The 12532-nt window shown below is 50.1% G+C and overlaps 1 protein-coding gene across 7 annotated transcripts in view; it reads left to right on the top strand.

Annotated features, from left to right (window-relative positions):
• Positions 1 to 12532, top strand: part of USP54 (ubiquitin specific peptidase 54) — a 279929-nt gene that overhangs the window by 236700 nt on the left and 30697 nt on the right. For all 7 annotated transcript variants that reach the window (XM_045025077.1, XM_045025075.1, XM_045025079.1 and 4 more), the window contains one exon: positions 10328 to 10501. In XM_045025077.1, the coding sequence (XP_044881012.1) occupies positions 10328 to 10501 (174 nt within the window). The remainder of the gene's footprint in view (positions 1 to 10327; positions 10502 to 12532) is intronic.

Genomic DNA, 12532 nt, shown 5'->3' with positions numbered 1-12532 from the left:
CAGTCTCCACCAATGTGGTATGGATCCCCCGATTCAAGGCACCTGTCTCCATATTCCTGGCATGGTAACGCCTCTCGCCAGCGAACGCCCTGGTCCCCATCCCCTAGACAGCCCTCAACACTTCGGTGTCCGCCAGTGCAGGACTGCTCAGCACCAGTCCTTGGTGCTGTTCCTGGGAAAGGCGTTGGTCGTCATCTTCCAGGCACCAGTCCCCCACACTGAAAAATGAGCCGCCACATGCAAGACTCCACAGCCCCACCCTGGTCCCCATAAGGTGATTGGTCTGAGTTGGAGTGGGAGTTTAGCTCCTCGCCAAGGAAGCACCGATCACCTTCAGCTCTGGAGACCACCAGTGGCTGTGTGGCAGCTGGGCCACTGGCCTGCCCAATGGCCTTGTTGGAACCCATGGGGCGTCCCTATGATGCCGGTGTCTTATTCACATGACTCCTCCCCTCCCTATCTGCTTTGGACAAGCCACTCCCTGCACCGTCGGTAGTGGGCTCAGAACACAGCGCAGACTCCATCATGGGATGGAAAAAGCAGGTGGCAATGCCGAGGGAGCCATGCCCAGTGGGGTAAAGTGCCACAGTCTCTCCCCCAATGTTGCCTTCGTCCTCTTTGTCACCAGACAAGGCGGTGGCAGGCCCCTCCCACGCCAACCCCCCGGATGACTTTAAGAAGTGCCAGGTCCTGCTCAAGAGGGTGGCTTCCAACCTGAAACTGGAGGCTGAGGAGCTGGCAAAGCAGTCGGACATCCTCTTCGACATGCTATCAGTTGCATCCCCAGCACGGGTCGTGTTGCTGGTCCATGAAGAGGTTCTCAAGATTGCTAAGACAAACCCCCTCATCTATTCCGCCCACCTCCAGGTGGGCAGAAAAGAAATATTATGTCCCTGCTATGGGGTTTGAATACCTTTATACACACCTGCTCCCTGGGTTGCTGGTTGTATCTGTGGCCAACGAAAGGGGAAGGCAAGGTCAGGTGAGTGCCACACCTAAGAATAAGGATGCCAAGAGACTGGACCTCTTTGGAAGGAAAACTTATTCAATTGCCAGTCTCCAGTTCTGGGTGTCCAACCACCAGGCTTTTTTGGGGAGGCATAACTTCAATCTGTGGGACTCCCTCAACAAGTTTAAGGAGTATTGCCGCAGGACCTTGGCCAGGAGTTTGCCATGATCTGGGAAGAGGGCAAGGCGGTGGCAAGGGGCTCCCTCCAGATAGCCTGGGATGCTGCCAATTCAGCTGCCAGAATCGTTGCCTTGGCTGTGGTAATGAGGTTCAGCTCCATCCAGGACCTTCCCTTTGAAGGCACTGGGCTCTTCTCGGAGCTGATGGATGCGAGGCTGCATGGACTCAAAGACTCCTGAGCCGCTCTGTGCTTGCTGGGCCTCCACATGCTGCAGACGGGGAGAAAACAGTTCCAGCCCAATGGGCCGCCTAGGTCCTGGAATTCTTCTAAACAAACTGCCTTCATGCATCTGACGAAGTGGGTATTCACCCACGAAAGCTCATGCTCCATTACGTCTGTTAGTCTATAAGGTGCCACAGAACTCTTTGCTGCTTTTACAGATCCAGACTAACACAGCTACCCCCTTCCTTTCACTCACCTGCACATCCCGGCCCTGCGAGACACCACTGGGGCCAGAGGCAGGCGTTTTGATGGTGCGCTCAAGGTCAGTGCCACAGTCAGATCTCAGGATCCACCCTCCTATCTTTTCCTCTACTACCTGTGTCCCTTCCAGTCGACATGGTCACGAGTAACCTCAGACCATTGAGTCCTTAATATAATGTCCTTGGGCTACACCCTGCAGTTCTCGGTCGCCCCCTCCCCACCACCACCTTCCCCATCCCTCTTCAGGGACCCTTCTCACAAGCAACTCCTTGTTCAGGAGATAGAGAACCTCCTACAGCTGAGGGTGGTAGAGGAGGTCCCTCAAGAAATGAGGGGGAAAGGGTTCTATTCCTGCTGCTTCCTAATCCCGAAAGGGGGCCCAAGACCTATTTTGGACCTGTGACACCTCAATAAGTATCTCAAAAAGTTGAAGTTTCACATGGTCTCCCTAGCCTCCATCATTCCCTCCTTGGATCCAGGAGACTTGTACACTGCCCTCAACTTGAAGGACGCATACTTTCGTATCTCCATCTTCCAAGGGCAGAGATGGTTCCACCATTTTGTAGTGGGCCAACGCCATTTCCAATTCACACCGCTACCCTTTGGACTCTAATCGGCCCCGAGAGTATTTACAGAATGTATGGCTCCACGAGTCACTTACCTGAGGTGTCGAGGGGTTCGGGTCTATCTGTACCTCGATGACTAGCTCATCAAGGGATGATCTCGGGTGCAAAGGAGCCTCGATCTGGTATGCTCCACCTGTCACAATCTGGGTCTGTTAATAAATGAAAAGAAATCAACCCTGACACCAGTGCAATGGATAGAGTTCATAGGAGTGGTACTCGATTCCATGTAGGTCAGAACCTTCCTCCCGGAGGCCCATTTCCAAGCTATTTCCGACCTGATCTCACTTGTGAGGACCCACCCACTCACTACTGCTCACACATACCTGAGGTTGTTAGGCCACATGGCAGCCTGTACTTACATGGTGCGGCATATGCTATTCCACCTCAGACCCCTGCAGGTATGGCTGGCATCAGTCTATGTCCCCAACAGGCATGATCTAGACTGTGTAGTCAGGATGCCGGACCACATACAGTCATCCCTGGAATGGTGGCTGAATCCCAAATCGGTGTTTAAAGGAATCCCCTTCGCAGCCCCAGCCCCAGTGATGACCTTGGTGATGCCTCAGATTTGGGTTGGGGAGCCCACGTGGGCGATCTCAGCACACAAGGTTGTTGGTCTTGGGATGATCGCTCGCTTCACATAAATGTCAGAGAGCTCAGAGTGGTTCACTTGGCCTGTCGCAGTGTTTTATATCAACGAGCAAAGTCATCAGCCCTGTGCAAAAAGCTCTCTGGCCGTGGGACTTCTGTGTGCAACATGCCATTCATCTTGTGGCAGCACACCTTCCAGGGGCCAGGAATGTGTTAGCAAATCACCTCAGCTGGATGTTCTCATCTTGCCACGAGTAGTCACTCCATCCGGAGGTGATCAGTGTGATCTTCCAGAGGTTGGAACTCCATGGGTGGACCTGTTCGCGTCCAGGCAGAACAGGAAGGTCCATGTATTCTGCTCAATTCACGGGGTTGACAAAGGCTCTCTGTCTGACACCTTTTTGCTCCTGTGGTCGGGGGCTGTACTATATGCCTTCCCATCAGGACCATTAATCCAAAGAATCCTCATGAAGATAAAGCAGGACAAGACAAAGGTAATCCTGATAGCTCCAGATTGGCGTGGCCAACAGTGGTTTGGCATGCTGCTGGACCTCTTGGTGATGGCTCCACTGCAGCTACCGCTCTCACAGGACTGGCTTTCTCAGAACCCCGGCAGGCTTCTGCACCTGAATCTAGCCACACTGCACCTGATGCCATGGCTGCCTCATGGTTGACTGTGGATGAGCAGGTGTGCTCAGTCTGTGTCCAACAAGTCACATTGAGCAGCAGAAAGCCCTCCATCAGGGCAACCTACCTGGCCAAATGAAAATGGCTCATGTGTTGGACCTCGGACCAAGGTCTTTGGCCTGAACAGGCCTCACGGCAGTTGATACTGGACTACCTTCTGCACCTCAAGCTCCAGGTCTTGTCTCTTTCGTCGATCAAGGTCCAGTTGGCCACTATTTCAGCCTTCTAACCTCCATTCCAGGGCAGGTCAGTCTTTGCTCACAACATGACTGTCCGTTTTGTAAAAGGTCTGGAGCAGTTCTATCCTCAAGTCCTCGATCCCATTCCTCCTTGGGTCCTGAACTTCATACTGTCAAGGTTCCTTCAAGTCGTTGGCCTCTTGTTCCCTTCTTCTGCTCACATGGAAGGTCTCATTTCTCTTGGCGATAACATCAGCCCATAGGGTCTCTGAGATTAGGGCACTTACCTCGGAGCTACCCTACAAAGTGTTCTACAAGGACAAGGTCCAGCTGTGGCTGCACCCTGCTTTCCTGCCCAAGGTAGTTTGGCAGTTTCATATCAACCAGCACATATACTTACCAATCTTCTTTTCAAAACCTCATAAGTCTGTTGAGGAACATAGATTACACTCTCTGGACGTCAGAAGGGTGCTAGCCTTTTACATTGAAAGGACTAAGCCATTCTGTAAGTAGATGTAGCTATTCGTCATGGTGACAGACAGAATGAAGGGCCTTCCTGTGTCTGCCCAAAGAATTTCATCATGGATCACCTCCTGCGTTGGTTTTTGCTGTGAATAGGCAAAAGTGCCACTGCTGGTGATTGTAACTGCCCATTCAACCAGGGTGCAAGCCTCGTCGGCAGCTTTCCTGGCCCAGTTGCCAATCCAAGATATTTGCAGGACCACTACCTGGTCATCCATCCACATGTTCACATCCCATTACTCACTTTCCCAGCAGGCCTGGGATGATGCTGGCTTCGGTAGAGCGGTAGAGCAAGCCATACGACCGTGAACTCCGAGCCCACCTCCAGGGATATTGCTTGTGAGTCACCTAGAATGGAATCAACAAGAGCAAGCACTTGAAGAGAAAATTGTTGCCTACCTTGCGTAATTGTTTTTCTTCGAGATGTGTTGCTTGTGTCCATTCCATTACCCACCCTCCTGCCCCTCTGTCGGAGTTGCAGGCAAGGAGGAACTGAGGGAGTAGGGTCGGCGGAGCCTCATATACCGGTGCATGAGCGTGGCACTCCAGAGGATGCCACAACCAGCCCTATGGATACCGCTAAAGCAAAAAAATTCCAACAACTGTGCACATGGGCGCACGCACACCTAGAATGGAGTGGACATGAGCAACACATCTCGAAGAACAACAGTTACGAAAGATAGGTAACCGTCTTTTCCTTCCCCTGCACTGGGCTTGCCTGTGCTCAACTGACGGCAGTGGCAGATTACCACATGGGTCAATGTCCCCTGGGCTCCTGGTAGCAGTTCCCTCTGGGGCAGGCGGCCAGTGGGCAGGGCGGCCTGTGCCACAACAGCGCCACCATGTTGGGTGTTGGGCTGCCTCCACTGCGGGCAACCCCAGCATTTCTATCTTCGGGATCCCTGTAGCAGCAGCTGAAACTGGAGCCCCGTTGTGGGGCTGAATGGGAGGCAGGGGAAACCTGGAGCAGCGAATCCAGAGTGGAGTCAGGGATGGGGAGAAAATCCAGAGTCCAGAATGCAGCAGTGCCATGGAAGGGAGGAAGGGGCTCCTTGGAGTGCTGGAGCTGTGGGCATGGGGAACTGAGGCAGACACAGGACACCAGGGACATGTATGGGGGAGGAGGAGGAAGCAGGAGTATGGGGCAAGCAGGGGCACAACAGCCTCTGGGAGTGGGGCAGGCAAAGAAGGAGTCAGTTGAGGGGGGAGCATAGGGTTCCCAGTGATCAGGGCTGTCCCTAGGGGGGTGGAGGCCTGGGAAGGAAGTGACATCACTTCCGGGACTGACCGTGCCGGGAGCAGGTAGGGGAGGCAGTGCCTCCCCAAACAGGCAGGTGTGGCCCCGCCCACACTCCCCCCTCTCCGGGCCCCGATTCGGCGGCACCGCTGTGCTCCAGGAGGCTGGGGCCACACTGCCCGCCTTCCTGGGGCCTGGGAGGCTGCGGTGGCACCACACGCTCTCCCGGCACTCCGGGGCTGGGGAGACTGCAGCAACAGCACCACGCACTCCCCCTCCTGGCATTCCAGGGCACGCGCTCTCCCTTGGGTGGAAGGGGCGGGGCTGGGGGTAGCCTCCCCCAGCCAGCAGTTCACCCAACCTCCATGTGGCGCTAGCCAATCGCACCAGCCTGCAGAGCCCCCCAAAGTGCAGCTGGAGCGGTCTCCCAGATTCGCCATCCGCTAGGGACAGCTCTGCCAGGGGTGGTGGACGCACAGGATAGTTCGCTGTGTGGATGGTTAGGAGGTGAGAGCACAGCGTCCCCAGTGGGGCTGCGGTGGGGCTACTCTAGCCCCAGGGCCATGGTGGGAGCACAGAACATGCCCCTCCAAAAGGGGTCAAATTTTTATTCCTGCGGAGCACAGAGTCCATAGTAAATCTGCATGGCTGGCGGAGAGAGGCTGATGGCTTGTCTCTATTGCCACCCTCGCCCCTTTGCCAGTCCCAAATCCTGATCTTGGTTTACAACTCATGGGATTTGATAAATACAATGTGTGGATTGGTCTGTGAGATTTAAATTCTGCTTTGGTGTGAGCCCCCCAGCAGCCCCTTCCTGCTGGTCCTTGGAGATGTGATGCTACTTGTTCTCCCCTAACTTCTGGAATTGGGGAGCTGCCATTCTCACCCTGCTCTTCACTGCCTTGGCCCCCTCCCAGCATCAACCTCTCTCTCTCTCTCTCGTCCCCCAGAGGTTCCTGTTCCCCACCACCACCCCCTACACTCACCTGCGCTCCCTTCCCCCTCTCATTCCCACTCCTTCTCCCTTCCCCTTCTGGACCCACATTCTCTTGCATTCTCCTCTGTCTTCTCCCACACCGCAAGCTCCCCATCCCTCCTTTGCTTACCACCTTTCCTCAGCACACCCCTCAGTCTTTCTCCTGCTCTGCAGAATCCCTCTGACCCAGCTACATCTTCATATTCCCCAATTCCCGCTCTGACAACTTCCTCCTGCCCCCTCCAGCCCCTGCACACCCTCCTCTCTCCCTTCTGAACCCCCATATGATATGGGGGGTTATATGTTTGTATTTTTGTTACATAATGTGATAGTATTATTAAAATATAAGTGCAATGGGTACAGAAGAGAGATATTTACAGTATATTAAGTGTAGCACATTTTTTCTGTTGCTATGCACAGATGTTACTGGGACTGATACACTAAGTCTGGCTGTAATTAGTTTCCTTAAGCTACTCTCAGTTCAATAGATGGTGGTGAAAAGGACATTTGATGGGATACAACTCACAGAATCAAAATAATATGTAATATCTTTTAAAGGATTGTGAAACTTTAAGGGCATGCATGGAGTTTTTGTATTAATTCATTTTGATACATTCATGTTTTACTGAGTGGGGGGGCCCAAATATTCCTTGTGCCCATGGCCCCAATAAATCTTAATCCATTTCAGACTGACGGGACTACAGTGGAGTCTCAAACAGGTCCTGGCTCATGGCAGCTGGAACCCTCAGTTGTGTGGTCCCCATCCTCCTTATTCTCCTCCTCTTCACTGTTCATGCCAGGGTCCTGTGACTTGGGCTCCTCGGAGGTATCTACAGTGTCTGAGAGTGGTGCTGGGGTCTCAACCAAGTATGGCATGCAACTCTTTGTAAAAGCAGTAGGTCTGTGGATTGGCACCAGATTGACTGTTGGCCTTCCTGGCCTGGCACGCCAGCCACAATTCCTTCGCTTTCACACGGCACTGCTGCTGAGCCCTGTCATACCCCTTTTCCTGCATCCCTCATGCAAACTGCTCATTGATGTGCACATTTTTACAGCTGATCAGTAGCTGTGCCTGCACAGCTTCTTCTCCCCACAGTTCCTGGAGATCCAATATTGCATGACTGCTCCAGGCTGGAGTGCACCTGAAGCGTGTAGCTGGCATAGTTGGGCTGGGCAGTTGCACACAATGGTGGAGAGCTACTAGGTGTGTGCAACAAGTTGGACAATCAGGGAATGGAAGAAGGGGGACTCCACATGAGTAACAACTTGCTACAACTAGCAAATTCCTAGGCCACTGTCAGCAGAAGTGCAGATGTAAGGGGGTGGCATGGTATATGGTGTGTTGCCATGGTTGCTTCTGTGCTGCTGCGGTGGCTTGTGGTGCCTGGCATTTGGCCTGCGGATCAAGGCAGGCTTGTGCTGTCACATGGGGGCTGCATCTTGACAGTGCCCACTGCCCTCCTGCAGTTCCTAGCCACTCCTGGCTCACCACCAGCATTTTGACAGGAAGTACCAAGCAGTAATAACAATAATAATACGTGTGTGTGTGTGAGAGAGAGAGAGAGAGACACACACACACACACACACACACACACACACACACACACACACAGAAAGAGCCTGTGTGTGACTCTGTTGGGGGATTGTCTGACAGAGAGTCTGTTGGGGAGTGTGAGTGAGTCCCCCAACACAGATTGTCTCTCACACACAGTCTCCCACTCCCTAACACACACACAGTCTCTCTCACACACAGATTGGCTCTCACACCCACATAGAGGCAATCTGCGTGAGAGAGAGACTGGGGGGGGGATTGTGAGAGAGACAGTGTGTGTTGGGGAGTGTGAGACTGTGTGGGTGAGACAATCTGTGTTGGGAGACTGAGAGACAGAGTGTATATGGGTGTGAGAGCCTGTGTGTGTGTGTGTGTGTATGTTAGGGAAGTTTGTGAGACAGTGAGCGCACTGTCACTTTAAGTTCCCCCTTTGCCTCTGCTTGACCTGGCTCCCCTCCCCACCCCACCCACCCCACTCATGTGGAAGTTTTGCTCCTCCTGGCCCCAGCACCCGCCAGAGACCGAGCAGCGCAGGACAGGAGGCAGGAAGGGACTCGACTCCACTCTGGGCAGCGAGCAGTGGGCCGCACTGCCAATGACCAGCCCTGGCCGTGACACTCTGGGCTCCCCGGGGCAGAGCCGGAGCCCTCAGCCAGCCGGCTGAGGAACGAGGGAGGGAGGGGGCAGGGGCAGAGAGAAGCCCGCCAGCCCAGAATGGGGAAGGGGCCAGAGAAGAGAGGAGTCCGGCCACAGCCAGCCTGAGGAAGCCCGAGGCTCTTGTGGCACATTTCTGGCTTCGGCGCCCTGGGCGTGGGCCCCATTTGCCCAGCCCTAAGCCCAGCCCTGGGAGTTGACGTAGCTTAGGTCAACTTACCCCAGTGTCTTCACTGTGCTGCGTCAAAGGGAGACACTTTCCGGTCACCTTATCTTACTCTTCTCGGAGAGGTGGAGTACTGGGGTCGACCGGAGAGCGCTCTGCCGTCTATTTTAGCGGGTCTTCACTAGATCTGCTAAATCGATCCCTGCTGCATCGATTGCAGCAGCGTTGATTTCCCTGTAGTGGAGACAAGCCCTAACTCAGGCTATGTCTATGCTGCAGCTGCCTACTGTAGCTCTTGTGGTGATGTTCTAAGCCAACTCAAAAAACTTCTCCCATTGGCTTAACTCCTGCCTCCGTGAGAGGTGGTAGCTCTCCTGCTGATATTGTGCTGTCTACACCGGCACTTAGGTCAGTGTAACTTAGGTTGCTCAGGCGTGTGGATTATTCACACCCCTGAGTGATGTAAGTTATACCTAAGTAACCTGTAGTGTAAATAACATCTCCAAGTGTCACAGGTAAATACAAGATGGAATAGATTGTTTAGCATAAGTAGCTAACACGTATTTCAAGGGACCATTCAAAGTGCAGTGGCCCGTTAACACCCCTCCAGTCATGGGGGAGAAAGCAGCTGGAGTTGTTAGTGAAGTACAGATTGTTGTAATAAGCTATCAATCCAGTCTCCCTGTTCAGCCCATGATTTTTAGTGCCTAGCAAAGTTATGAATTTAAGCTCCCAGGTTCATCTTTTGAAAGTGTTGTGCACGTTTCCTTTGAGGATGAAGACTAAGAGTGATCGCTTTGTGAAAAGCATTTGCCCACAGGCAACGTGGTGTGTTTGTCTTTTATATTTTGTCTTTTATGAAAAATATATGAAAATATTTGATATAATTTTTCTGATAAAATATATCTATAAAATATAGAAATATATGTTTTGTCCTATATGACAATATATAACATATATATGGATATTTTGTCTTTTATGATAAAATACTTATGCTAAGCAATTGGATCCATCTTGTATTTAGCTGTGTGTCTGAATAAGTTTCCCAGACCTGAAGAAGAACTTTGTGTAGCTTGAAAGCGTGTCTCTCTCTCACCAACAGAAGTTGGTCCAATAAAAGATATTACCTCACCCACTTCATCTCTTATTTGGAACATTAAACCAGATAAAATGTACAAAGCACTAGTTAAACGTATAGTGGGGGAAAACTTGTGTTGGCAAGAGAGTAGGCTAAAATGATCCAGTAGTCTTTTTCGTGTCTATATCTTATAGAAAAATATACATATATGTAATATATAATTTTAAAATTAATAAAGTAACTCTTTGCGTGCTACCTTGTATGTGCTCTGAATGACACTTGCCTTGGTCTTCAGGTTTTTCTTGCTTCCTATTTAAAATTTACTTAAAGAAGATTTGGGGGGGGAGGGAGCGAAACAAACTCAGCTGTTGATATAGAAAAGTATGCATGTTGGAACGAGGTTCCCACTGAAAGTACCCATTGCTGTCTTTGGTTGGTGTTTGAAGGTGGAAAAATGCCTGTCCCATCAAAGAGCGAACTGGATGAGTTACAGGAGGAAGTGGCAAGGAGGGCGCAGGAACAGGAGCTACTCAGGAAACGGGAAAAGGAACTGGAGGCAGCAATGGGCTTTAACCCCCGTCCCAGCAGGTTCATGGACCTAGATGAGCTGCAGAACCAGGGTAACTCTCACAGACTGGATGTGGCTGACATGGGGGTGGGGGTTGTGTAGGTTTGGAGTACAGTATTGCATATGTGGGAGATGGGGAAGGTATTTTTGGTCTTTTGATTTTTCCATCAAGAGTCTCTTGCTTTTTCTTCCCCATGACAATTTTACAATTACTCAATAGCTTTCTCCAGTCTGTGAGACAAAAGATAGTCTCTGAATTTATCAGAAATGTGAGAATGGTGAACTTGTAATGCCCAGGAATCTAATTTGAAGGAAAAAAAACCCTAATTGTATTCTGCCCAAACACCAAACTCTACCCATGTGAGACACCAAAATCAGGCTTGATCTACACTTAAAATTTAGGTTGATATAGCTATGGTACTCCGGAGTCTGATTTTTTCATACGCCTAAGTGCATAGCTATGCTGACCTAACTCTTGGTGTAGCTGCAGCCAGGTTGATGGAAGAATATCATCTCTCCGGAAGGTGGTGTCCCTACAGTGTTAGAAAAGCCTTTTCCATTGGTGTAGACCACATCTACACTACAGGGTTATCAGGCATAGCTAGGATACTATATCTGAGTAACTATAGTTCCTATAGTGTGGACATCTCCACTTGCATGAGATCTCTACATTGTTTGTGCTTCTCCATTCTTGCATGGCGATCAACAGTGCAATAGTTATCAATGTTGACCTCTAAATTGTTGTCATAAGGCTTTGGTTAATGACCCCTTGAAATGAATAGGGAATTCGCAGCTCTTCGATCTATCTTCTCAGACTGTCTACAGAATCATGCAGGCATCCGTACATCAATTATGATTGGTTAATAGTTTTAAGTGTCTGTTCACTACCTTAAGAATTACTGATTTAACTTTTTTTTTAAAAATTAACACTCAGATTCTGGAACATAAGGCTGTAGCCTCCATTAAAAAAATCCAGATCACTGAGTAACTGGTAACAGTCCCAATTTGACCCTGGGTAATGCCCCGCTAAGCACATTGTTAGAAACATCTAGCTGTTTAGCATTTCCTTGTTTAAAAAAACAAAGCATACTAGAAAGGCACTTAACAACAAAGAGTGCTATGCAGTACTTAGGGGTCATAGCCTCTGGCATGATAGCTAAGGAGGCTAGATGGCTTCTAAACCTGCTTTCATACTGGGTGGTTCCCACAATGCTTTATGGCTTCCTTATGTGCAAGACTTAAGAACATTCCTGACCCATTCTCCCTTCCAGTACATGGTTTTACCCATGCAAAGGAGGCCAAGTTCAGAATGCTAGAGTCTGGTCTTCAATTCATGAACCTTAAAGGCCACATGTTTTGACTCTGAAGATGCTGCTGTGTTGACTTACTGATCTACCAGACTTCTTCACATTCAGCTCATGCTCATTTACAAGGTTTCTCTGGAGTTCTTAAAATAAGAAGTGTGTATGGTAGTGAATTGTATATTGCCCAGGTCAAGGAGGCTTTATTTTTTGGTTGAATGAATTAATGTTTATAATTGTCTGTTGTCATGATAAAGGGCAAATGAGCAGATTTTTGCTTGAGCTCGTACATTTTCATAAGCAATTTTATAGGCTGTTCTTATAAATGGCACTAGTCCTGTTGTCCTTAGGCCAGAACACCTAGTTTGTCTTGAGCTTGCCTATTTTCTTATGTTTTCAGGGATTATCATCCTTTTTTTCCCTTTTTTCAAAGTTGTTCAAAAACAATTTGTGCGTCTTTTCTCCCTGTTCTTGGATCCTTCCCCATGTGTTCTGCTCTTTCTTCTCCTCCTAAAACCACAGGACCACTGGGCTTCAGCACTCCAACGGCTTCTTACAGTTGTCAGTGTGCACACACAAACTGTGTGCATTTGTGGACAAGAGGCTCTTGTATTCATTTACATTCTGCTGAGTCTGATATGATTTCCCAGGCACCTCTGAATTGTTTCAGGTGGAAAAGGTGTGAAGGAGATGAGAGGACTAGACAAATAATTGCTGGAAAGGGACCTGTAAACATGCAACACAGTTTGGTCACAGCATGCTGTGACAAATTTATGACACAC

This window comes from Mauremys mutica, chromosome 7 (genome assembly GCF_020497125.1).
Source record: "Mauremys mutica isolate MM-2020 ecotype Southern chromosome 7, ASM2049712v1, whole genome shotgun sequence".
Taxonomy (NCBI): Eukaryota; Metazoa; Chordata; order Testudines; family Geoemydidae; genus Mauremys; species Mauremys mutica.
Note: the sequence above shows the minus strand (reverse complement) of the source record. Positions and strands in the feature narration are given on the sequence as shown.